We start from the raw sequence: 24385 nt of genomic DNA, 5'->3' as shown, positions 1-24385 counted from the left end.
TGGCGTCGCACGGTCGAGATGCCGAGAGCACGGTGGGGGATGCCTTGTCGGAGTGGAATGATAGACTGGTCGAGTGGTGGTTTGGGGTGCCCAGTCTCGGAAAGCGAGGCCATCTAAGTTCTCCCTCTGGTCGAAGTGACCAGCAGAGGGTGCTGGGAGGCTGGTTTCTGGTCTCTTCAGCAAGAAAAAAGGAATAAAAGTGAGATAGTGTTAATACTTTCATCCTTCTTTACCTCCTCTGCATTACTGTAGATGATGTGTCACTGAGCACATTTGTACTGTGCATGCAGAACACATGAGGTGCCTAGTTGTTTCCACTGCCCTGTGTGGAATACATGTTCTTGTACACTTCACTTACCTGCTGTCTTCGTGACGATGATGTCCCCAGTGCAGAAAACAGCACGCAAGTTGTGGATTCTTTTTCTTGAGGCTGAAATTAACTTCGCAAGGAACTGCTGCTACAAATAAACTATAACTCATTTGGGATGCCACTCGCGTTTTTATTGATATAGACACGAGAAACTGTTCTTGATCACAACGTATTGAACATATCTTTCCACAGTCATTATATCTGGCTAAAATAACATGAAATACATCCTGCCACAGACAACATGTCTGTCTACTGGAACCATCAGAACTGGAGAATAAAATTACGAGGGCGGTTCAGAAAGTAACCTCCGATCGGTCACAGTGCGGGTTGTGGGGGGAGTAGCGATGCCATCTGTGCATTCACGCACTCAACAGGTCAGTCGGCATCAAGCCGTGGTCGAGTGAACGTCGTACCTGCGCTAGTTTAGTTTTTGTGGCAGTTTGATATGTGTGCTGCAATAGAAAACCCCGCCAAATGTGAAGTGCGTGCTGTCATAAGGTTTTTTACAGCCAAAGGATATTCTGCAGCAGCTATTCATCGTGAGCTTTGTGCCGTGTACGGACCGAGAGTTACGAGTGAAGGAGTTGTCCGTGAATGGGTACGTTTATTTAAAAGTAGACGAGAAAACGTTCATGATGAAGAGAGGAGTGGTAGACCATCATTGGTGACTGACGAACTCGTTCAGACAGTCGATGCAAAAGTTCGTGAAAATCGACGTTTCTCAATGTCGGAGTTGTCTACTGGTTTTCCACAGATTTCTAAGACTCTCTGGTACGAGATAGTGACAGCAAGATTGGGTTACCGTAAGTTCTGTGCACGACGGGTGCCCAAAATTCTTACCGACCACCACAAAACTCAAAGAATGTCCTCTGCATTAGACTTTCTGTCACGTTATGAGGACGAAGGAGAACCATTGTTAAACAGAATCGTGACCGGTGACGAAACCTGGATTAAGTACGTGAACCCTGAGACAAAAGAACAATCAAAGATGTGGGCACATTCAAATTCGCCTACCAAACCAAGAAAAGCCTCGCAAGATTTTTCTGCCAGAAAACTGATGGCAACGGTGTTTTGGGATGCCAAAGGGGTGTTGTTGGTTGAATTCATGGAACGCGGTACGACCATTAATCGAGACGTGTACTGTGAAACAATAAAAAAGTTACGACGGGCTATACAGAACAAACGCCGTGGTATGCTGATTTCCGGTATCGTTTTTTTGCACGATAACGCCCGTCCTCACTCTGCTCGCAGAACAGCGGCCCTTCTTGAGTCCTTCAAGTGGGACGTTATCAACCATCCACCTTACAACCCAGACCTGGCGCCAAGTGATTATCACCTCTTCATGCATTTGAAGAAATGGCTCGGGTCACAGCGGTTTGATGATGACGAAGAGCTCAAAGATGCGGTCACAGGCTGGCTCCAGGCACAAGCGGGTGATTTTTATGCAGAAGGAATTTCAAAGCTTGTGAAGAGATACGATAAGTGCCTCAATCGCTATGGAGACTATGTAGAAAAATAGTGCAAAGATGTAGTTGTAAGATGTATATATTAAAATATTTTTATTTAACTTGGTGTATTTTTTTAAATCAACCGGTGGTTACTTTCTGAACGGCCCTCGTACATGAACCAATATTACTATTACAGACAACATGTCTGTACCTAGTGACGGTCGGAACTGTAGTAAATAAAATTGCATGAAACAAATAGTGCTATAACAGACAACATGTCTGTCTACTGGAACAGGTAGAACTGGAGAGCCAGACTGCCCGAGACACTTCGCACGCCAAGCCAGCAAGGCGCGACCCGACCGCCACCGAAGTGCATCGGCAGTAATATCGTCAGTCATTTGTTTTAGTAATACTTTGATTTTAATAATTTTGAAATGACTGATTGATAGCTGGCTGTTGAGAGATGTTTATTTTAAAAATGAAGTAATTTGGATGACAGGTTTAATTAATAATAGCAACTAAAGTTTAACGTTTTGGCACCCTACTGCCGAACACAGCAGCCAATCACAGAGCAGCAGCATCATGCAGGCGGTCTTTCTCACGGGAATGGTACTGAATCTAACATCTGTCACCGGTACCTCATCCCACATTGCGTCATCTCTATGCTTCTTACATCTCCACTGCCCTGGGGATAGCTTCCTGGAGCCTAATATGATGGCTGAATAAGCCAGAAATATTACACTACGCAGCCTGTGTTCTGCTGCTACAGATGGATGTGAGGGAAGGAGTCACCACAATCTCTTACCTACACTCTCTCCGTCTATATCGATTTTCTCCCACCTTCTTTGTTCATCTCCTTGTCCCCCGCCCCCTCTCTGAACTTATTTGTTATTGCAAACAGAACCTTCACTGGAAATAGAAGTAAAAAGGAATGACAAAATCTGTTTGCATCATTAGTAAGCGCAACATGAGAGACCTTTCCACCTGCTGGATCTGTGAGCAGAGTGTACACGCTCTATGACAGCCGGGAAATCTGGGGAAAATCCTGAACTTTTTCATTGTTTTAGTTTTCAGTTAAATTTTTGTGCTTTTGACTGGTAAGAACTGATACACTAACAAAGAATTTTACTGCATCCCACTACTGCAGAGTAATACTGCAGTATTAAATCATAAATGAGGTGGAAAAACCAAAATAAACTTAAGTTGCAAAGGAAATGTGCCATTTACAACATCAAAACACACTGCACTCACAAGTGTCTGCCAACACCAAAATGTGCCAAAGGCTCTAGGATGAAAACTATGGAATACTTCATAACAACAAACTGCTTGCGATGAGCGTGATGTCGAGGTCAGGATCTTTTAATGCTATATATGTACAAACATATGGGCTTCATACATCATTGTAGCTGCACACGCACGGTAACGCCTGTTTTCTGGCGCTCTCTGGCAACTGCTGTTTCTGACAGGTTGCAGGAAAATATTGCAAATGTTGTTTGAAAAACTTTACTTTCAAAGTAAATTTCCTTTTACGCAAGATGAATTATGTTACATGTGAGATGGGCGGTTAATTTCTTAAATCAGAGCATTTGACTCTCATTTAAAACTTAACACTTTGAGGACCAGCCTCTTAGAAGAATTGTGTGCCCAGAAGAAGACCCATTTATGTCATTAGTTAAAATTTTACTGGAACATTTGTGTGATGCATCTTAAAGTGTAACACACAAAAGGACCAATATTATTTATTTATTTTTATTTTATTTATATGTGAAAGCTTAGCTTTTATTGTAGCTTAATAATCTTAAAGAGCAATATTATGTGTTAAAGTTTAGCTCTACTTGTAGCTAGACTATATATGTTAATTTAAACCTTAACTTTTTTCTGTTTGTTTGTTCGCGCTACTTAACAGTTATGTTGCTATTGGCTGACTACATCACGTGTCATATGCTCTGAATATCTACTGCCATTGGTGGCGAGATCACGTGACATGAACTGCCACTGGCTTACAAAAGCTCATCACAATCTCGATTTCAATGCTTTGGTAACTAATGTGCTGTATGTGGTGGAATTCAAATTTATACTTTTGTAATACGTAAATGTGCGGTATACATGTTGCTGCACATCAAAGATCTTTTCGGAATTTTTTGTGTGGATTTCATTTTCTAAAGGTGTATAAAGCCTTAACCATTCAAAGGATTGATAAGTTTGACAGTTTTCAGGAAAGAATATTATCACTTAACTTGGAAAAAGTGTATATTCACCTAGGAAAAAGTGTATTTTTAACCAGAAAATCTGGAAAAAATGCAGGATTTTTTTTCTTTGTCCGTTTGAGGATAGTAGCTTTAATCACAGTATTTCACATGGTAGGATTATGAAGTTAGCCATAAACACATCTTTCCTGTTAATAATGACTGTGAAAAGGGAATCTAAACAGCACATTTTCACAGCACAGCTTAACATGTTCTTTCTCGTAGCCGATTTAACAGAAAGCTTTATTGTATAGTTCTTGTTGGATTTGCCTCCAAAAGCTGTCGACACTGTTCACCAGTCACACTGACTTGACGATCGTGTAGTTGGCTTGCATCATGTGTAAGCCAACCAATATTTCAATACCTCACTCGTGGCATTTTTTCGAAAGAAATAAACCATGAACTGAAATCAGTTGAATGTTTGCAAGGTACCAAATTGCTATATACTGACAGCAGTTTAATCTTGATAACACACCAAAGATATGATCACCACAAATAACACACTGAAATATCGTTTTAAATTGTTATTCTTTTTCACAAAATATCAATATTCAATGCAGAATTTTTTTTTGTTATGAAAATGTGTGACAGCAGAATGGTCAAACTGAACGTCACATGAAACTGCCTGGCAGATTAAAACTGTGTGCCGAACCGAGACTCGAACTTGGGACCTTTGCCTTTCGCGGGCAAGTGCTCTACCAACTGAGCTACCCGAGCACGACTCACGCCCTACCTTTACAGCTTTAATTCCGCCATTACTTTGTCTCCTACCTTCTAAACTTCACAGAAGCTCTCCTGTCAGTTTAGAAGGTAGGAGACGAAGCACTGGCGGAATTAAAGCTCTGTAGGTGGGGCGTGAGTCGTGCTCAGGTAGCTCAGTTGGTAGAGCACTTGCCCGCAAAAGGCAAAGGTCCCGAGTTCGAGTCTCGGTCCAGCACACAGTTTTAATCTGCCAGGAAGTTTCATATCGGCGCACACTCTGCTGTAGAGTGAAAATTTCATTCTTTGAACGTCACATGTAGATCACATCATCACATTTCTTTTATTGAGATTTTCATACAAAAATATCATCCAGATTTCTGACTTTTCCAGGAAGTTACCAAAAATTTTCTTTCACATTAATCTTGTCCTGACAATTACGAAGACACACACACACACACACACACACACACACACACACACACACACACACACACAAAACAGCCAAATTGGTTGAGCCGTTCTCAAGTGGTGGCAGTTCATACATGTGGCCATTGATTTGTGTTTATATACATTAGTTGTAGCCACTGTCACTCATTTATAGATGATGATGGTACAGAAAATTTTGCACCTCTAATGCTTATGGGAAAATACCCGAATTCAGTCAGGTTCTGTACCCCGACAGCAGAAAGACTGACCAGCTGCAGAACGCGGACAAGCACCCACAAATGCGTGCCGAGCACGGGCGTGTACCGTTAGCTCTCGCCTGCTGTTCGCGCCAGAGAAAGTGCTGCTCCAGTCGTGTCTGCTGCTGTGTTGGCCTGCCGTTACAGAGATGTAGTTGTCTCACAGGAGATAACATCGTTTCAGTAGAGAAGCAGACGGTCATTGCGGACGGAGGCGGTGGAGGTGACCCGGAGCTGACGGGGCGGAGGCAGAGGAGCGGTGCCGGTCCGAAGCACCCGAGGGATGGTGGAGGTGACAGACGAAGTGGAGGCGGAGGTCCACTGGAGGAAGAGCTGCAGCCGACGCCACCGAAACAGAGAAAGGTGAGAGGGAGAGTGTGTGTGTGTGTGTGTGTGTGTGTGTGTGTGTGTGTGTGTGTGTGACGGGGGGAAAGGGGGGGGCATGCATGGTCGGCTTTCTCAGTCTTGTTGTAGCCGTAAATATCCTACTTGGACTGAACATATTTTCACTTTTGAAGAAATGTGAACAATGTGCAACACTCCTTCACTGGAATTTCATCATATGAAATTATGTTACTCAGTGAACTCCCAGAATATAAAACTATATCTGCACTGAGTCATCTGTCTTCTGACTGGTTTGGTGCATCCCGCCATGAATTCCTCTCCTGTGCCAAACTCTTCACCTCAAAGAAGCACTTGCAACCTACGTCCTCAATAATTTGGTGGATGTATTTCAGTCTCTGTCTTCTTCTACAGTTTTTATCTTCTACAGCTCCCCTGAATACCGTGGAAGTTATTTCCTGATGTCTTAATTGATCTCAGAACACATGAGGCAATACTGACATTACGACTTATCTTAGAAGAAAGATTAAGGAAAGGCAAACCTACGTTTCTAGCATTTGTAGACTTAGAGAAAGCTTTTGTGAATGTTGACTGAAATACTCTCTTTCAAATTCTAAAGATGGCAGGGGTAAAATACAGCGAGCGAAAGGCTATTTACAATTTGTACAGAAACCAGATGGCAGTTATAAGAGTCGAGGGGCAGGAAAGGGAAGCAGTGGTTGGGAAGGGAGTGAGAAAGGGTTGTAGCCTCTCCCCGATGTTATTCAATCTGTATATCGAGCAAGCAGTGAAGGAAACAAAAGAAAAATTCGGGGTAGGTATTAAAATCCATGGAGAAGAAATAAAAACTTTGAGGTTCGCCGATGACATTGTAATTCTGTCAGAGACAGCAAAGGACTTGGAAGAGCAGTTGAACGGAATGGACAGTGTCATGAAAGGAGGATATAAGATGAACATCAACAAAAGCAACATGAGGATAGTGGGATGTAGTCGAATTAAGTCGGGTGATGCTGAGGTAATTAGATTAGGAAATGAGACACTTGAAGTAGTAAAGGAGTTTTGCTATTTGGGGAGCAAAATAACTGATGATGGTCAAAGTAGAGAGGATATAAAATGTAGACTGGCAATGGCAAGGAAAGCGTTTCTGAAGAAGAGGAATTTGTTAACATTGAGTATTGATTTAAGTGTCAGGAAGTAGTTTCTGAAATTATTTGTATGGAGCGTAGCCGTGTATGGAAGAGAAAAGTGGACAATAAATAGTTTAGACAAGAAGATAATAGAAGCTTTCGAAATGTGGTGCTACAGAAGAATGCTGAAGATTAGATGGGTAGATCACATAACTAATGAGGAGGTATTGAATAGAATTGGGGAGAAGAGGAGCTTGTGGCACAACTTGACTAGAAGAAGGCATCGGTTGGTACGACATGTTCTGAGGCATCAAAGGATCACCAATTTAGTATTGGAGGGCAGCGTGGAGGGTAAAAATTGTAGAGGGAGACCAAGAGATGAATACACTAAGCAGATTGAGAAGGATGTAGGTTGCAGTAGGTACTGGGAGATGAAGCTTGCACAGTATAGAGTAGCATGGTAGCTGCATCAAACCAGTCTCAGGACTGAAGAGCACAACAACAACATAATTTGTCAGTGTTTTCCATATATTCTTTTCGTCACCGACTCTACGGAGCAGCTCCTCATTTCTTACCTTATCAGTCCACCTGATTTTCAACATCGTTCTGTAACACATCTCAAGTGCTCAGATTCTCTTCTGTTCCGGGTTTCTCACAGTCCATCTCACTGCCTTACAATACTGTGCTCCAAACCTACATTCCCAGAAATTTCTTCCTCAAAATAAGACCTATGTTTGATTCTGTGAGACTTCTCTTGGCAGGAATTCCCTTTTTTTGCCAGTGCTAGTCTGCTTTCTATGCCCTCCTTGCTCTACATGTCATGGGTTATGTGGCTCCCTAGATAGCACACTTCCTTTAACTTCACCTATTTCGTGATCACCAATCCAGATGTTAAGTTTCTCATTTTTCTCATTTGCACTACTTCTCATTACTTTCATCTTTCTTCGATTTACTCTCAGTCGATATTCTGTACTCATTAGACTATTGTAATTATTCTTCACTTTCACTGAGGATAGCAATGTCATCAGCGAATCTTATACTCTATTCCTTCAAACGTAGTTCCACTTTTGAACTTTAGGAAGTGTAAAAAGTGTGGCTAAGCAAGAAGAAAAAAGCTGTTCCTCTAGGATAAAGTTAATACATTTCAAAATTGTGAACTTAGTTTTGCTTAAGACACATTAAAAATATAAACTAATGCATGCTGAGTTAAACAAAGTCTTTGATGTACACATAGGGCCATTTGAAAACCAGGTAAATTCACAACCAAATGGATGCAAGTTAGTTTATCCTAACTCAAGGAAATTGTTTGCATCTAGAAACTTCAGAGCATTATATCTGGAACGCAGAATGTACAAACATAAAAAAAAAAGTTTTGTTAATCCCAGTTTCTAGAACTCCTGACGATAGACGTTCACTGTGGATATTGTATGACAGACACAGTCTATTTGACTGTTCAGAGATGTCACTAAGCCCACCCAAAGATGAAAACAGCCATGCATGAGTTGTGCCTATTAGACGGAGTGGATCCGACAGCCAGTCAGTTAACAGTCATCCCACCAGGAAGGAGGTACACAGCTTGTGTTGTGTGCAGTTCAACCATTCCTAGATGGTCAGTACCGTGGTTCAATTGCATCCGCATTGTTACTTTGTGCCAGGAAGGGCTCTCAACAGGCATCTCTAAGTGAACCAAAGTAGTGATGTTCGGACATGGAGGAGATACAGAGAGATAGGAACAGTCGATGAGATGCCTTCCTCAGGCCGCCCAAGGGCCACTGCTGCAGTGGATGACTGCTACCTACGGATTATGGCTGGGAGAAACTCTGACAGCAGTGCCACTACATTGAATAATGCTTTTCGTGCAGCCACAGGACGTCGTGTTTCATCTCAAACTCTACGCAATAGGCTGCATGATGCGCAACTTCACTCCCGATGTCCATGGCGAGTTCCATCTTTGCAACCACGACACTGTGCAGCGCAGTACAGATGGACAAAACAACATGCCAAATGGACTGCTCAGAATTGGCATCATCTTCTCTTCACCAATTAGTGTCGCATATGCCTTCGACCGTACGTATTTGGAGGCAGCCTGGTCAGGCTGAACACCTTAGGCACACAGTCCAGCGAGTGCAGCAAGGTGGGGGTTCCCTGCTGTTTTGGGGTGGCATTATGTGGGGCCGACATACACCACTGGTGGTCATGGAAGGCACCGTAACAGCTGTACGATACGTGAATGCCGTCCTCCGACCGATAGTGCAACCATATCGGCAGCATATTGGTGAGGCATTTGTCTTGATGGACGACAATTCGCGCCCCCATCATGCACATCTTGTGAATGACTCCCTTCAGGATAAAAACATCGCTCAACTAGAGTGGTCTATCGAACATGCCTGGGATAAATTGAAAAGAGCTGTTTATGGACGGCGTGACCACCAAACACTCTGAGGGATCTATGCTGAATCGCCGTTGAGGAGTGGCACAATCTGGGCCAACAGTGCTTTGATGAATTTGTTGATAGTATACCATGACGAATACAGGCATGCATCAATGCAAGAGAACGTGCTTCTGGATATTAGAAGTACCAGTGTGTACAGCAATCTTGACAACCATCTCTGAAGGTCTCGCTGTATGTTGGTACAACATGCAATGTGTGGTTTTCGTGACCAATAAAAATATCGGAAATGATGTTTATGTTGATCGCTATTCCAATTTTCTGTATATGTTCCGGAACTCTCGGGACCTAGGTGATGCAAAACTTTTTTTGATGTGTGTATATAAATGTGTTATAGGGCTTACAACATTGTTTTCATTTCTTTTTTGATGCCTGCGACTATTACGATGTCATCAGCAAATCTGATACAATGTATTCTTTGACCATTGGCTTTTATTTCCTTTACCTTCTCATTCATGGTCAGCACAGCTTCCTCAGTGAACACATTAAATAAATACAGAGATGGGGGAAGTGCTTGTAGAAAAACTTTTCTAACCCTTATCTCTTCTTCTTTTTTACTGACGTTCATCATTAACGCTTTGGCTTATATAGCTGGCTCACGGCGGCCACAAGTTTCAAGTCTGTTATTAAATGGCCAGCTTTGAGACGAGCTGAGCAGCTGTATCTTCTTAGTCTTTATTCATCTCTATTGAGAGATGGCATGACGTGCTGTATACAGTTGGGAAGCTAAGAAATCAGTCTGTGTAGTGGTGTAGAACATACTTGATTTCTTCCGATATTTTGCGAATTATAAGCAACATTTTCAGGTTTTATTAGCTTTAACCCCCTCCCCCGGTGCCCCATTTCAACCTTGAAAACACCCTCCAGAAATTGTGTAGTGTGTGCAAAGCAAAAAAGAAGTGATTCACTGTATGAATTGAGAATTGTCTAGCGGCATAGCACATGGTTGTGTTTCTTTGGGTATACCACACCGACAAAAACTTCTAAAACAGTATTATTTTCACTCGTCATCACTTCAATATATAGTAAGTATGATTTGTAAAGAATTCCTATCAGAAAAATTGTATAATTTTGAGAAAAGTGTGTAAGACAAAATGTGCTGATTTCTATAGTCTTAAATGGTAAATATAGGCGTGACTGGGGGGAAAAATATTAGCAAGTCAGTGGGCTAATTTCAATTACCACGGTTGCATTCTACGTGGATTATCCATAAGATCTTGAACAGAGGGATTTTCCATTGCCTTTTCCATTCTATACTGCTGACTGTGATACATCACTTCATTCATATTTAGCTGCAATTTCTCACCCCGGTGACAAAAGAGTGCCCTGTCCTCAGTTTACTTATCCACATTGAGAAGAGGCTGTTAGCAATATTTAGAATACGAGAACTAAGGAGCGGGGGCAGGTATTCACCTTTACCCCAAATTAGGTATACCGTGAGTTGTAAGAATGGAAAAGGCAGTTAAATCTGTGAAATGAATATGGAGCGTGCAGTGAATTTTTTCAAGAAATCTGAACTAATAAATTTGTTGCATTATGACTTGATGAAGACATTACTGAGTTTGAAGAACTACGTCAGTGTCTACAGTGTGTGGAGAAGCACAGCCAAGTTTTTCTATCAAATTAAGCGAAAGGTAGAGCACATCAGATGCAAGAACCTTAAGGTATTGCTGTGTTTAGCCTGCCAATCTTGCATCCATTTAACACAAAACTGCAGCACATAGAAGAGAGCTGTACCGGCCGCAACAGCTGACGGTAGTGCCAGCGAGCAGGGATGTTATGGGCAACCGTGTGTGGTTTTAGAAACGAAACGAGTCAGAAGGTTAGCTGATTCCCTGGTGTAAAGTTTTGTGTTTGTTCTCTGATTTTTATAATAGTATAGAAGAATTGTGTACTTACTTACGCCGCATTTCCCCGATATAGAATACAGAAACTGGGGGAGATAAGTGCAACAGCGTATTCAGGAGTCCCTAAATGTGGAATGAGTGTTACGCATACTGTGAGTTCCAGTCTTTGGTGATATTGGAACAACTTTATCACGTGCCAGATTACTGTATTTACTCGAATCTAAGCCGCATTTTTTTCTGGTTTTTGTAATCCAAAAAACCGCCTGCGGCTTAGAATCAAGTGCAAAGCAAGCGGAAGTTCTGAAAAATGTTGGTAGGTGCCGCCACAACTAACTTCTGCCGTCGAATATATGTAGCACTACACAGGCGTGCTTTGTAGGCAAGTGGAAGACGAGCTTTTCTCTCTGCCCCGAGTTTCGACCACTGCATTTTCATATATTATCCAACGAAGTAAATAGAAATTCCGTATTGTTCATCTTCGAATGTAGCAGCATTTCAATGTACTATGAAAATCCGACTGGCAAGACTGTTTGGGATGTTTGTCAATATGGCCAACTCTACGTTCTGAATTTTTTCCTACCTGTGAGAAGGGATGGTTGCTAATAGGAACTTTTATGAATTGTGAATCACATGCAGTATTCTCTTCACCATAAGAATAATACGAATATAAACATTTCGCCATGTATTGTTTCGTGTTTGCTGCTATCTCATTTAAATCCTGCCTGCCTAATAAACTACGAAACTAGAGTGAGACAACAGCAAACACGGAAGAATATACATATCATGTCATGTTTATATTCGTATTATTCTTATGCCTAAAAGTGATACAGTCAGAAATGAAGCACGGCAATTGACTAGATTTTTAAATCTAAGATGACTCTTAATTTCTGTGCAGAATGTAATGTACTAAAGGGGCATCTGCAAAGATTTTCAAACAGAGATAAATTTTCGCTAAACTCTTGTTCAGAACATATATCATACTCAGTCTATTATTTGGTTCTTGTTGACCATTATCAAAGAAAGCAGCAGTATAAGTAACAACAAATAGCAGTCTTTTGCCATTCTACATCTACATCTACATCCATACTCCGCAAGCCACCTGACGGTGTGTGGCGGAGGGTACCTTGAGTACCTCTATCGGTTCTCCCTTCTATTCCAGTCTCGTATTGTTCGTGGAAAGAAGGATTGTCAGTATGCCTCTGTGTGGGCTCTAATCTCTCTGATTTTATCCTCATGGTCTCTTCGCGAGATATACGTAGGAGGGAGCAATATACTGCTTGACTCTTCGGTGAAGGTATGTTCTCGAAACTTTAACAAAAGCCCGTACCGAGCTACTGAGCATCTCTCCTGCAGAGTCTTCCACTGGAGTTTATCTATCATCTCTGTAATGCTTTCGCGATTACTAAATGATCCTGTAACGAAGCGCGCTGCTCTCTGTTGGATCTTCTCTATATCTTCTATCAACCCTATCTGGTACGGATCCCACACTGCTGAGCAGTATTCAAGCAGTGGGCGAACAAGCGTACTGTAACCTACGCACCATTGTTTCGCTAATGAGACAGTTCCTCTCTCTCTCTCTCTCTCTCTCTCTCTCTCTCTCTCTCTTTTTTTAGTTGTAAGCGGCAGTAGCGCGCACAAAAGCAAGCCATGCCGCGAGTGGTGACAGGCCGTAAACATGTACTATCAGAATGTGACAAACAATGCATGACACAGTACAGTAATGCATTTTCAACTTAGAGTGACGTAAACACCTATAACAAAGAAAATAGCACTTATCAGATAAAAGAAAAATAAGCACTCAATTCAAACCAGACGAAGCACGTGAGAAAGGGAGGGTACCCGTATAAATATGGACGGAGCGCCTGACGCATAGCAATGGCTACTTGGTAAATCTTAACTGATAAGCTTACGACTCGAACCAAACTACTGTAGCTGTATCGTCATTAATTTGACCTAAATTGTGTCTCGTATTACAATAGACCAACTTTGTTTGGATTTGGAGATGTGGCCTAAAACTTTTATCTCCCCTTGAATTTCGAGTCTCAAATTTCAGATGCGGCTTAGATTCGAGAAATTTTTTTTCCTTGATTTCGAGTCTCATTTTTCAGTTGCGGCTTAGATTCGAGTGAGGCTTAGATTTGAGTAAATATGGTATATTTATCCAGAGAGCAGTGTTACTTTCACAGCTTTGCACTTGGTTTTCTCTAAACATCCGTGGTTCAGGTACACAGCCCCGAGAAAGATACTAATTTGCCACATTATTATTATTATTATTATTATTATTATTATTATTATTACAGTGACTTATTTTATGAAGCATAATGTTGCACTGCTTATATTAATCTGCACTGATTTGTCACAGGAGGCAGCTCTCAGAGACCACATTCAGAGCTCGCCATTCTCTTGCTGTTCTCAACAGTTGCAGCATCAGCAGCAGCAGCCACAGCCGATTCGCAGCCAGCGGGGCGACACGTCAGAATCTGCGGGTCCGGCCGGCAGCAGAGGCCGTGGCCAGAACCGAGGCCGCGGGAGTGGCAGGGGGCGGGGAGGCGGTCGCGGCTCGGGGGCTCCCGGCCCTTCCGAGGTCAGGAGTGGGGCGGCATTCCGACCCTTCGACTACAGCCAGGTGGACTACCAGAGCCGCTTCAAGGGTGGCAGCAAGAGTGCAGGCGTCGCGAAGGACGGGGCCAACTCGAAGAGAGCCAAGGTGAGTGTGCCATCCTTTCTGGCTGCTGAGTGGGGATGTCGAAGTACAGAGGTCGGGGTCACACTCTTACTGTCTGCCTCCGCTGCTCCAGTTAGGGTAGCCAGCTCCTAATCCAAATCTGCACTGTGCGAGTCACATTATGGATTTTGGTGGAGGGCTGTTTCTACACCACTGTCACTTCCCCCCTTTCCTCTTCCATTTGCGAATGGTGCACTTCTATTTATGAATGGTACACTGGAAAAACAATTGTCAGTAAGCCCCTGTATGAGTTGAGATCTTGCTCATTTTAACTCCCTGGTATCTTTGCAATATGTACTTACAAGGGAACCTCCCCATCGCACCCCCCTCAGATTTAGTTATAAGTTGGCATAGTGGATAGGCCTTGAAAAACTGAACACAGATCAATCGAGAAAACGGGAAGAAGTTGTGTGGAAATATGTAAAAAAAAAAAAAAAAAAGGAAAATATACAAACTGAGTAGTCCATGCGCAAGATAGGCAACATTAAGGATAGTGCGAGCTCAGGAGCATCGTGGTTAGCGTGAGCAGCTGCGCAACGAGAGGTCCTTGGTTCAGGTCTTCCCTCGAGTGAAAAGTTTACTTTCTTTATTTTCGCAAAGTTATGATCTGTCCGTTCGTTCATTGATGTCTCTGTTCACTGTAATAAGTTTAGTGTCTGTGTTTTGCGACCGCACCGCAAAACCGTGCGATTAGTAGATGAAAGGACGTGCCTCTCCAATCGGAACCGAAAACATTTGATCGCAAGGTCATAGGTCAACCGATTCCTCCACAGGAAAACATGTCTGATATATTCTATACGACACTGATGACGGCATGTGCATCACATGACAGGAATATGTTGTCGACCCACTTAACTTGTACACTTCGCGAATGGGCAAAAAGATTCTTCTACCTTGCCCGATTTAGGTTTTCATGTGGATGTGATAATCACTCCCAAAAATGTGATGAAAACATAAGAGTTTGTCACATAAACTGCAACAAATGAATGCAACAGTTTCACAGTCGCACGGTTTTCCCTGTGCTCTGTCAAAACATATATTTTTAACATTTTCAATTTTTTCCTGGTGTAGACCGTCAAATCGATGCATGTGTCCAAGCAAATCTGAACATGTCCTGGAATTGTGGAGAGCGAAGTTGATTATATGTGAGTGTCTAAACTTTGATAATTGTCTGAAAATAAAAAAAAAAATTAAACATTTCACTCGAGGGAAGACTTGAACCAATGACCTCTCGTTCCGCAACTGCTCACGCTAACCATGGGACCACGGCGCTCCTGAGCTTACACTATCCTTGATGTTGCCTATCTTGCACATGGACTACTCACTTTATATATTTTGCTTATTTTTTTCATAGTTCCACACAACTTCTATCTGTTTTCTCGATTGATCTGTGTTCAGTTTTTCAAGGCCTATCCACTGTGCCAACTTATAACTAAATCTGAGGGGGGTGCGATGGGGAGGTTCCCTTGTTAGGAGGAAGCGACAATCGGTTGACTCTTCCAGGAACGTATGCTCTCAGCATTGTAACAGTAAACCACACTGTGATGCACATTGTCTCTCTGCCACAGAAGTTGGATGAGCAGATCTCTCACACTTTCTTGCTTACTAAAAGAAACCGTGAAAAAATGTACTCCTCTTCTTTATATTTATTTCCACATTCGATCCTGTCGGGTACAGATCCCTGACTGACTAGCAGTGTTCGATTGTTGATCAAACTGGTATTTTCTTAGCTAACTCCTTAACGGGTGGACTACTACTCCTGACGCTTCTTCAAATAAATCTCAGTCTGTCATCTGTCTTACTGCGATTACTGTTATGTAGTCATTCAACTTTATATCAGTCCAAACACACAATCTTAGATACGAGGTGTCCCGGAAATGTTGCAACATACTTCTAGAGCGAGTGGGGCACTTCATAGAGCTCGAGAATTGTGCAGGAACTCGTGGCCGCAAACATCACCACCTGCCACTGGGCAGTGCTGTGCAATGAGAGTACTGAGCAAAACACCAGGGTTTCCTCATTTGAGTGCTAGCCAGAATATGAGGAGTGTGATATGTTATACAAATGGAGAGCTTGCAGATGTGTACCTGATGTATGGAGTAGCTGAGTGCAATGTTTGAGCTACTGGATGCACCTATTGAGGATGCTTCACAGACCGGCATCAACCACACCGTAGTTTGTTTGCACGTGTGCATCAAAATTTGCACAACTGCAACTCATTGAGAAGTGACAGGGCTTGTGGAGGCAGGCCACAATCGGCGTGTTCGGTTGCTACGGAAGAAACTCCATCTGGTTGACCACAATCAAACAACTCTCGTGGCCACCAAATGCTGCTTTGTCGGCTCACTGCTGTGCAAGTGCTGCAGTACCTCCCGTCACTTATTCAGAGCGCATCTGTGTTGTAGTTTTGACGTGTGATCTCTCATGTTTAGAATCCTAGTTGGCAGAAAATCCAAAGAAATTTTGGGCTTATGTCAAAGCAGTAGGTGGGTCAAAACGAAATGTCCAGACACTCTGTGACCAAAATGGTACTGAAACAGAGGATGACAGAATAAAGGGCGAAATACTAAATGTCTTTTTCCAAAGCTGTTTCACAGAGGAAGACTGCACTGTTGTTCCTTCTCTAGATTGTCACACAGATGACAAAATGGCAGATATCAAAATAGACGACAGAGGAATAGAGAAACAATTAAAATCACTCAAAAGAGGAAAGGCCGCTGGACCTGATGGGGTACCAGTTTGATTTTTCACAGAGTACGCGAAGGAACTTGCCCCCCTTCTTGAAGCGGTGTACCGTAGGTCTCTAGAAGAGCGTAGCGCTCCAAAAGACTGGAGAAGGGCACAGGTCATCCCCGTTTTCAAGAAGGGACCTCAAACAGATGTGCAGAACTGTAGACCTATATCTAAAGTCGATCAGTTGTAGAATTCTGGAACACGTATTATGTTCGAGTATAATGACTTTTCTGGAGGCTAGAAATCTACTCTGCAGGAATATGCATGGGTTTCGAAAAGGACGATCGTGTGAAACCCAGCTCGCACTATTCGTCCACGAGACTCAGAGGGCCATAAACACGGGTTCCCAAGTAGATGCCGTGTTTCTTGACTTCCGCTAGGCATTTGATACAGTTCCCCACAGTCTTTTATGAACAAAGTAGGAGCATATGGACTATCAGTCCAATTGTGTGATTGGATTGAAGAGTTCCTAGATAAGAGAATGCAGCATGTCATTCTCAATGGAGAGAAGTCTTCTGAAGTAAGAGTGATTTCAGGTGTGCCGCAGGGGAGTGTCGTAGGACCTTTGCTATTCACAATATACATAAATGACCTTGTGGATAACATCGGAAGTTCACTGAGGCTTTTTGCGGATGATGCTGTAGTATATTGAGAGGTTGTAACAATGGAAAGTTGTACTGAAAAGTAGGAGGATCTGCAATGAATTGACGGATGGTGCAGGGAATGGCAATTGAATCTCAATGTAGACAAGTGTAATGTGCTGCGAATACACAGAAAGAAAGATCCCTTATCATTTAGCTACAAAATAGCAGGTCAGCAACTGGAAGCAGTTAATTCCATAAATTATCTGGGAGTTTGCATTAGGAGTGATTTAAAGTGGAATGAACATATAAAGTTGATCGTCGGTAAAGCAGATGCCAGACTGAGATTCATTGGAAGAATCCTAAGGAAATGCAATCCGAAAACAAAGGAAGTAGGTCACAGTACGCTTGTTCGCCCATTGCTCGAATACTGCTCAGCAGTGTGGGATCCGTACCAGATAGGGTTCATAGAAGAGATAGAGAAGATCCAACGGAGAGGAGCGCGCTTCATTACAGGATCATTTAGTAATCGCAAAAGCGTTACGGAGATGATAGATAAACTCCAGTGGAAGACTCTCAGTAGCTCGGTACAGGCTTTTGTTGAAGTTTCGAGAACATACCTTCACCGAGGAGTCAAGCAGTATATTGCTCCCTCCTACGTATATCTCGCGAAGAGACCATGAGGATAAAATCAGAGAAATTAGAGCCTACACAGAGGCATACTGACAATCCTTCTTTCCACGAACAATACGAGAGTGGAATAGAAGGGAGAACCGATAGAGTTACTCAAGGTACCCTCTGCCACACACCGTCAGGTGGCTTGCGGAGTATGGATGTAGATGTAGATGTAGGTGTACCCACCCGTAAAAGAGAAACGATCGTGAATTATCCTCTGGCACTGACACCTGCTTCTGGAATGAGCTGCCCTGCATTCTGCACACAATTTGGTGTCCTACCTGTTTTGTTTAATGTGAAGCTGAAGCACTTCCTCCTGTCATCATCAGGATGTTCCACCTCAAAAAAACACAGTTTTAGTACGAATTTCAAGTCGTCACATTAGGTTTTGATGAAACTCTGCAGAGATGTAGCCTACAAATAGATAAGGAAAAATACTCAATTTTCTTAAAATATGATGACCCATCTTGAAAATATGTCAATCTAAAGTTTTCAGAAATCACCAAAAATGCTTCACTGCCTTAATTTCAAATTCTTCTAGCGACTCTCCTAATAAGCTAAAATAATGGGAGATGTTCCATATTGCAGCATTTTCCATAAGCTTTCCTGTGGTGTACAATACAATATGGATTGAGGAGAAATTTATTTAAAAAAAATTATATCCAACCCTTCACATTATTGCTAACTAATTCCCTAAGTGTAAAATTGTTGTTGTTGTCCTCAGTCTGAAGACTGGTTTGATGCGGCATTCCTTGCTACCCTATCCTGTGTGAGCCTCTTCATGTCTGAATAACTGATGCAACCTACATCCTTCTGAATCTGCTTAGTGTATTCATCTCTCGGTCTCCCTCTACGATTTTTACCCCCCACACTTCCCTCCAATAATAAGTGGGTGAGCCCTTGATGTCTCAGAATGTGTCTCTTCTTTTGTCCAAGTTTTGCCATAATTTCCTTGTCTCCCCAATTCTATTCAGTACCTCCTCATTAGTTACATGATCAACCAATCTATTATTCACTATTATTCTGTAGCACCACATTTCGAAAGCTTCTATTCTCTTTTTGTTGAAACTGTTTATCATCCATATTTAACTTCCAAACATGGCTACACTCTAAATAAACATCTTCAGAAAAGACTTCCTAACATTTAAATCTATATTTGATGTTAACAAATCTCTAATCTTCAGAAATGCTTTCCTTGCCTTGCCATCTACGTTTTATATCCTCTTTACTTTTACCATCATCAGTTACTTTGCTGCGCAAATAGTAGAACTCATCGGCTGTTTTAAGTGTCTCATCTCCTAATCTAATCCCCTCAGCATCACCTGATTTAATTTGACTACAATCCATTATCCTCATTGTGCTTTTGTTGACGTTCCTCTTATATTCTGCTTTCAAAACACTGTCCATTCCGTTCAGCTGCTCTTCCAAGTTCTTTGCTGCCTCTGACAGAATTACGATGGCATCGGCAAACCTCCAAGTTTTTATTTCTTCTCCCTGGACTTTAATTCCTACTCCAAAATTTTCTTTTGTTTCCTTCATTGCTTGCTCAATGTACAAATTAAATAACATCTGGGATAGGCTACAGCCCTGGCTCATTCCCTCCTTAACCACTGCTTCCCTTTCATGCCTGTCAACTCTTATCACTGCTGTCCAGTTTCTGTACAAGTTGTAAATAGCATTTCGCTCCTTGTATTTTACCCTTGCTACCTTCAGAACTTCAGAGAGACTATTTCAGTCAACATTGTCAAAAGCTTTTTGTAAGTCCACAAATGGTATAAATGTAGGTTTTTACCCTTCCTCAACCAGTCTCCTAAGATAAGTCGTAGGGTCAGTATTGCCTCGCATGTTCCTACATTTCTCCAGAATCCAATCTGATCTTCCCCAAGGTTGGCTTCTACCAGTTTTTACATTCTTCTGTAAAGAATTCGTGTTAATATTTTGCAACCGTGACTTATTAAACTGATAGTTTTGTAATTTTCACTCCTGTCAACACCTGGTCACTTTGGTTTTCGACTTACTACATTATGCTTGAAGTTTGAGGGTATTTCACCTCTCTCGTACATCTTGCCAGATGAAAGAATTTTGTCACGGCTGGCTCTCCCAAGGCTCTCAAGGGTTTACGCCTTTACAAAATTTCAAAAATATATAAAAAGTGAGATTTTTGTAAAATTTATAAACTAAAGTGGAAATATACACAACTTACCCATAAATAAATACCCATCTTTTCATAAAATTTTTTTTAATGTTTGAAATGTAACTAGTGACTATGATAGATCATCATTTTATTGGAACTACTAAAAATATATATTTTTTAATAATCTTACAGAGATAATTATTAAAATTTAGGAGTATTTATAAAAAGTATTAATTGGGATGAAAAATCTGATTTTTTTATTCTAACTATTCATGATAGATATTGCTAAGCTCGGTATGTTACCCAAAGGAGACTTGGGATTTTACAAACACTCTTTGGCAAAAGTGCTGTGCAATCCAGAATCGATACACTATATGATGAGAAACTAGTTCTTACCCAGGAAGCAACCAAATATAAAGTGCACTTCAAAATGCATTTGATGATAATATGGTTGAAAATAACACTTTTTGACAGTGGGTTTCAGTAGATAGATGTAATTTAAAACTATGCAGAGGACCTCATTGGAGTTTGTTGAGTTATTTTCGGAAAAATTTACCACATTGATGCTCTGTGATTTTCTACCTGGGCAGCAAAGCTCTTTTGTAAATCAAGTGAAAGAAAACTTGAATAAGGATGAATATGTTGTTACATCTTACTTATGTGAGAATTACACTTTTGTCGTTTTAGATGAGGTCCAGAGTTAAGTGGTGATGCAGCAGTATTCCCCTTTGTAGTGTATTACAAAGGGGAGAAAGAAACAAAGTGTATGAGCCATGTCATAATGTCTGACTGTCTAGAGCATAACACCATAGCAATTTACTGTTTTAAAAAAAAAGCTAATTCAATTTTTAAAAACAAAATTTCAAACTGATATACAGAAGGTATACTACCTTTGGGATGGCAGTGCAGTGCAGTACACAAATAAAAAGAATTTTGTAAGCTTATGTTTCCACAAAAAAGATTTTGGCACCAAAACAAAATGGCCTTTTTGCCTCTACTAATGGAAAATGACCTTGCGACCATGTTGGCTGCACTGTTAAGAGATTAGCAACAAAAGGAAGTCTGCAGAATTTGTATGAACCAAATTCTTATTCCACAGCAACTTTTGATTGGGCAGTTTCAGCACAAGAAGAGTATATTGAAACTGAAAGATTTTTAGAAGAGCTCATATAAGTCTGTCTGTTACCTTCAAAGGGACAGAGAGACTCCACACCTCTGTATGTGTAGCATGGAGTACATCAAAAATATTCTTCAGATACAACATAATATACTGTTTGAAGTCAAAATCTCCAGAAAAACTGTCTCTGAGAGATGTTTGTGTATACATTACTGCCGTCTATGACAAGAAATGTTGGCTAGGTAACAATTTAATAAAAGAGGAAAGTCTTGATAAAATTAAAGCTACTTACCTTCGCCGAGCTAGCCCATCACACTCTTATGCGTATCCTACACACCGAGCATGGTGGCGCAGTGATTAGCACACTGTACTCGCGTTCGGGAGGACAATGGTTCAATCCCACGTCTGGCCATCCTGACTCAAGTTTTCCGTGATTCCCTAGATCACTTCAGGCAAATGCCGGGATGGTTACTTTTAAAGGGCTTGGCCATTTCCTTCCCTCTCCTTCCCTAGTCCGAGCTTGTGCTCCATCTCTAATGACCTCGTTGTCGACAGGACGTTAAAACACTAATCTCCTCCTCCTCCTCCTCCTCCATATCCTACAAAACCTGATACTCAATGGGTATCTGTAAAGTAAATACAATGACACAAGCAGGAAGAATATGTCAAAATCCTATCGATAATACTGTAAAAACAAATGAAGTTTTTAAAAATAAGTAAAGTCTTAATACACACACTGTTTGTACTATGTTTCACAAGTGATGTTGGAAATAATAGACAACGATAAATTTGAATGTGTGCATACATATATATTAAGCATAAAATTACGATTATTTCCACTTAAATGTATAAATTTTAGAGAAGTCTCATTTTTCGTATTTTTGAAATTTTATAAAGATATGAACCCGTGGCAGTCCCATTTTCATGCTCAGAGAATCAGTTAGAAATAATGTAAAGTATCTTAACAAATAATGTAAAGTATCTTAACATAATTTTTTGAAACATGTTGATGATTTGCTTTTTGATAAATTAAAAATTTAAATTTGAAGAACAGTTTTCAGTTTAAAACCATGTTGTGTATCATATGAAAGCCTATGGAAAATGCTACAAATTGACATCTCTTCCTTTCATTTTAGATTAATTAGGAGAGTTCCTACAACAGTTTGAAATTATGGGATTGCGGTATTTTTTGGTGATTTTTTTTTTTTGCAACTTCACATTGCCATATTTTCATAATGGATCAAGATATTTTAATAAAATTGGGTACTTCTCTTAATCTGTATGTAGACAACATATCTGCCAAGTTTTATCAAAATCTCAGATGGAGAGTGAAATCACTGTGTTGGTATGACATGCAATGACTCCCTCATAACTTTTCCCTTAAACACTTGACATGGAAAGCCAGTTCCCTCATTTCAGACAGTGAAGCAAATCCTCCCAGTCACAGCCCCATCTCATTACTTGTCTTTAGTCACTTCCCCCTTTTGTTCTCCTTCTCCCATGTTCGTAGCTGCCAATGCCCTCAATATAAATGTAGCGGACTATGATCTTTGTCACTCTGTTTGTGATACTCTGATATAAAGTATGCTTTTCTTACAGTACATATAATACTGTTTGCAATATTTATTTCATAATGCTTTCCAATCATATGATACTGTATTAGATGTGAAACCACCTGTTGTATTTTTATTTGTTTTAATAACATATATAACCTATGTATTAATTATTTATTATTTAACAGGTGTCTGGGACTTGCTTGTAGACAGGAATGTGATAGAAAATATAATGAAATAACTTACATTGTTACAGTCACAGTTGTCTTGTCAAATAATAAATTATAACCATGTAAAGCACCTCTGTTTTTGCAGTTATGTTTTTGAATATTAATTTATGTATTATTAGTGTGTGTTAGGTGGTTAAGTATCACATTTTTCTTTTCTTTTTTAATTTTTCATTTTCTGTGTATGTTGTTTTGGTTTCCCCCTCACAAAAGAATACTGACAGGTGCTAGGCAGTATTCATGAATGCTATTTAGTTACTATTAGTCTCGCAGTAAAGAATACTTATTTTTATTATTTCCTTTTACTGTCTGATATGAATAATGTGAATATAAGCATCCAAATTTGCTTATTACAAGTGTTGCCCAATAAGTTAGTTTCCCTTGTTTTATTTCTCTGTAAAATGAACTGTACACGTCTTGTGAGTGCTGGTGAGTTTGACCAGTATACGTTGAAAATATACACATTGGCTTACAATGCATACCACAGTACCTTGTCAGTGTGCTGCCAGTTAGTATGAAGTTTTTATAAAATAGGGAAAACTTACTTATTGAACATCCCTCCTGTATCTTCTGTCAGATTGCTGTTCAAGAGCTACTCCCAAACGCAAGTCAAATAGTAAATAATTTGTATGTTGTTTAAAGATGATGTTACTAAAAAATATCGTTTACAGAGCACGTGGAAACTGAATAGCATTGTGAATACAAAATGCGGTGTTTACATTGCAGGGCAAGAAAGGGAAAGCCATGTTTGCCGGCAAGATGAACCAGAAGAGCATCACGTTCGCCAAGAAGCTGCTCTGAGTCTGGGGCGACTGACGTATGCATACTCTGTACAGACTGGAAAGAGGAAGCATTTATCCATTGTTGTATTGATGTGTTTTTTAATAAAAGTTTGGAGGAAAATTAACTTTTCCTCTCAAAAGTGAGTGCTCTGTGAACTTCTTTAATTACTGGTTCAACTGTGACATGGAACACAGTGCTGAAAATTCCTGGGGGGAACCTATGGTAAACAGATGTAGTGGCGGCGGCGGCAGGGGTGGTGGTGTTGGTGGTGGTGGTAGTAGTAGTAGTAGTAGTAGTAACTGCTGCTGTTGTTGTTTTTGTTCATAAGGAGGTCAATTTTGTGAGGATAGTGGACATGTCATGATAATTCACATATATATAGACATTTACATACTTACAGCTCTACTTTGACAAAGGTGGGACAGGTAGTTGGTTGTGTCTTCATTGTGGGAACCTCTGTGAAGTAGTTTGAGGAAGTCACAGAAAATGTTAATCAGGATGGCCAGGTAGAGCCTTGAGCCTCCACACTTCCCTGTACGAGCCAGCCTGTTCAACAACAGCACTACTTACTTTATCTTTATCTTTATCTGTGTGTACAGTACCAGTTTTGTTTAGATTCTTGTAGAGAAGTTGCTTTCATACG

The 24385-nt window shown here is 40.9% G+C and overlaps 1 protein-coding gene across 2 annotated transcripts in view; it reads left to right on the top strand.

Annotated features, from left to right (window-relative positions):
- The window catches only part of LOC126108470 (exosome component 10), a 219304-nt gene extending 195410 nt beyond the window's left edge, over nucleotides 1-23894 (top strand). Inside the window, exons 16-18 of one of the 2 annotated variants that reach the window (XM_049913717.1) lie at nucleotides 5637-5812; nucleotides 13634-13921; nucleotides 23686-23894. In XM_049913717.1, coding sequence (XP_049769674.1) covers nucleotides 5637-5812; nucleotides 13634-13921; nucleotides 23686-23760 — 539 coding nt within the window. In that variant the 3' untranslated portion in view covers nucleotides 23761-23894. Of the gene's footprint in view, nucleotides 1-5633; nucleotides 5813-13633; nucleotides 13922-23685 lie in introns of both variants that reach the window. The other variant, XM_049913716.1, reaches the window with a different exon arrangement.
- The last annotated feature ends 491 nt before the right edge of the window (nucleotides 23895-24385 follow it).

Source organism: Schistocerca cancellata, chromosome 11 (assembly GCF_023864275.1).
Source record: "Schistocerca cancellata isolate TAMUIC-IGC-003103 chromosome 11, iqSchCanc2.1, whole genome shotgun sequence".
Taxonomy (NCBI): domain Eukaryota; kingdom Metazoa; phylum Arthropoda; class Insecta; order Orthoptera; family Acrididae; genus Schistocerca; species Schistocerca cancellata.
This window is presented reverse-complemented; position numbering and strand designations above follow the sequence as displayed.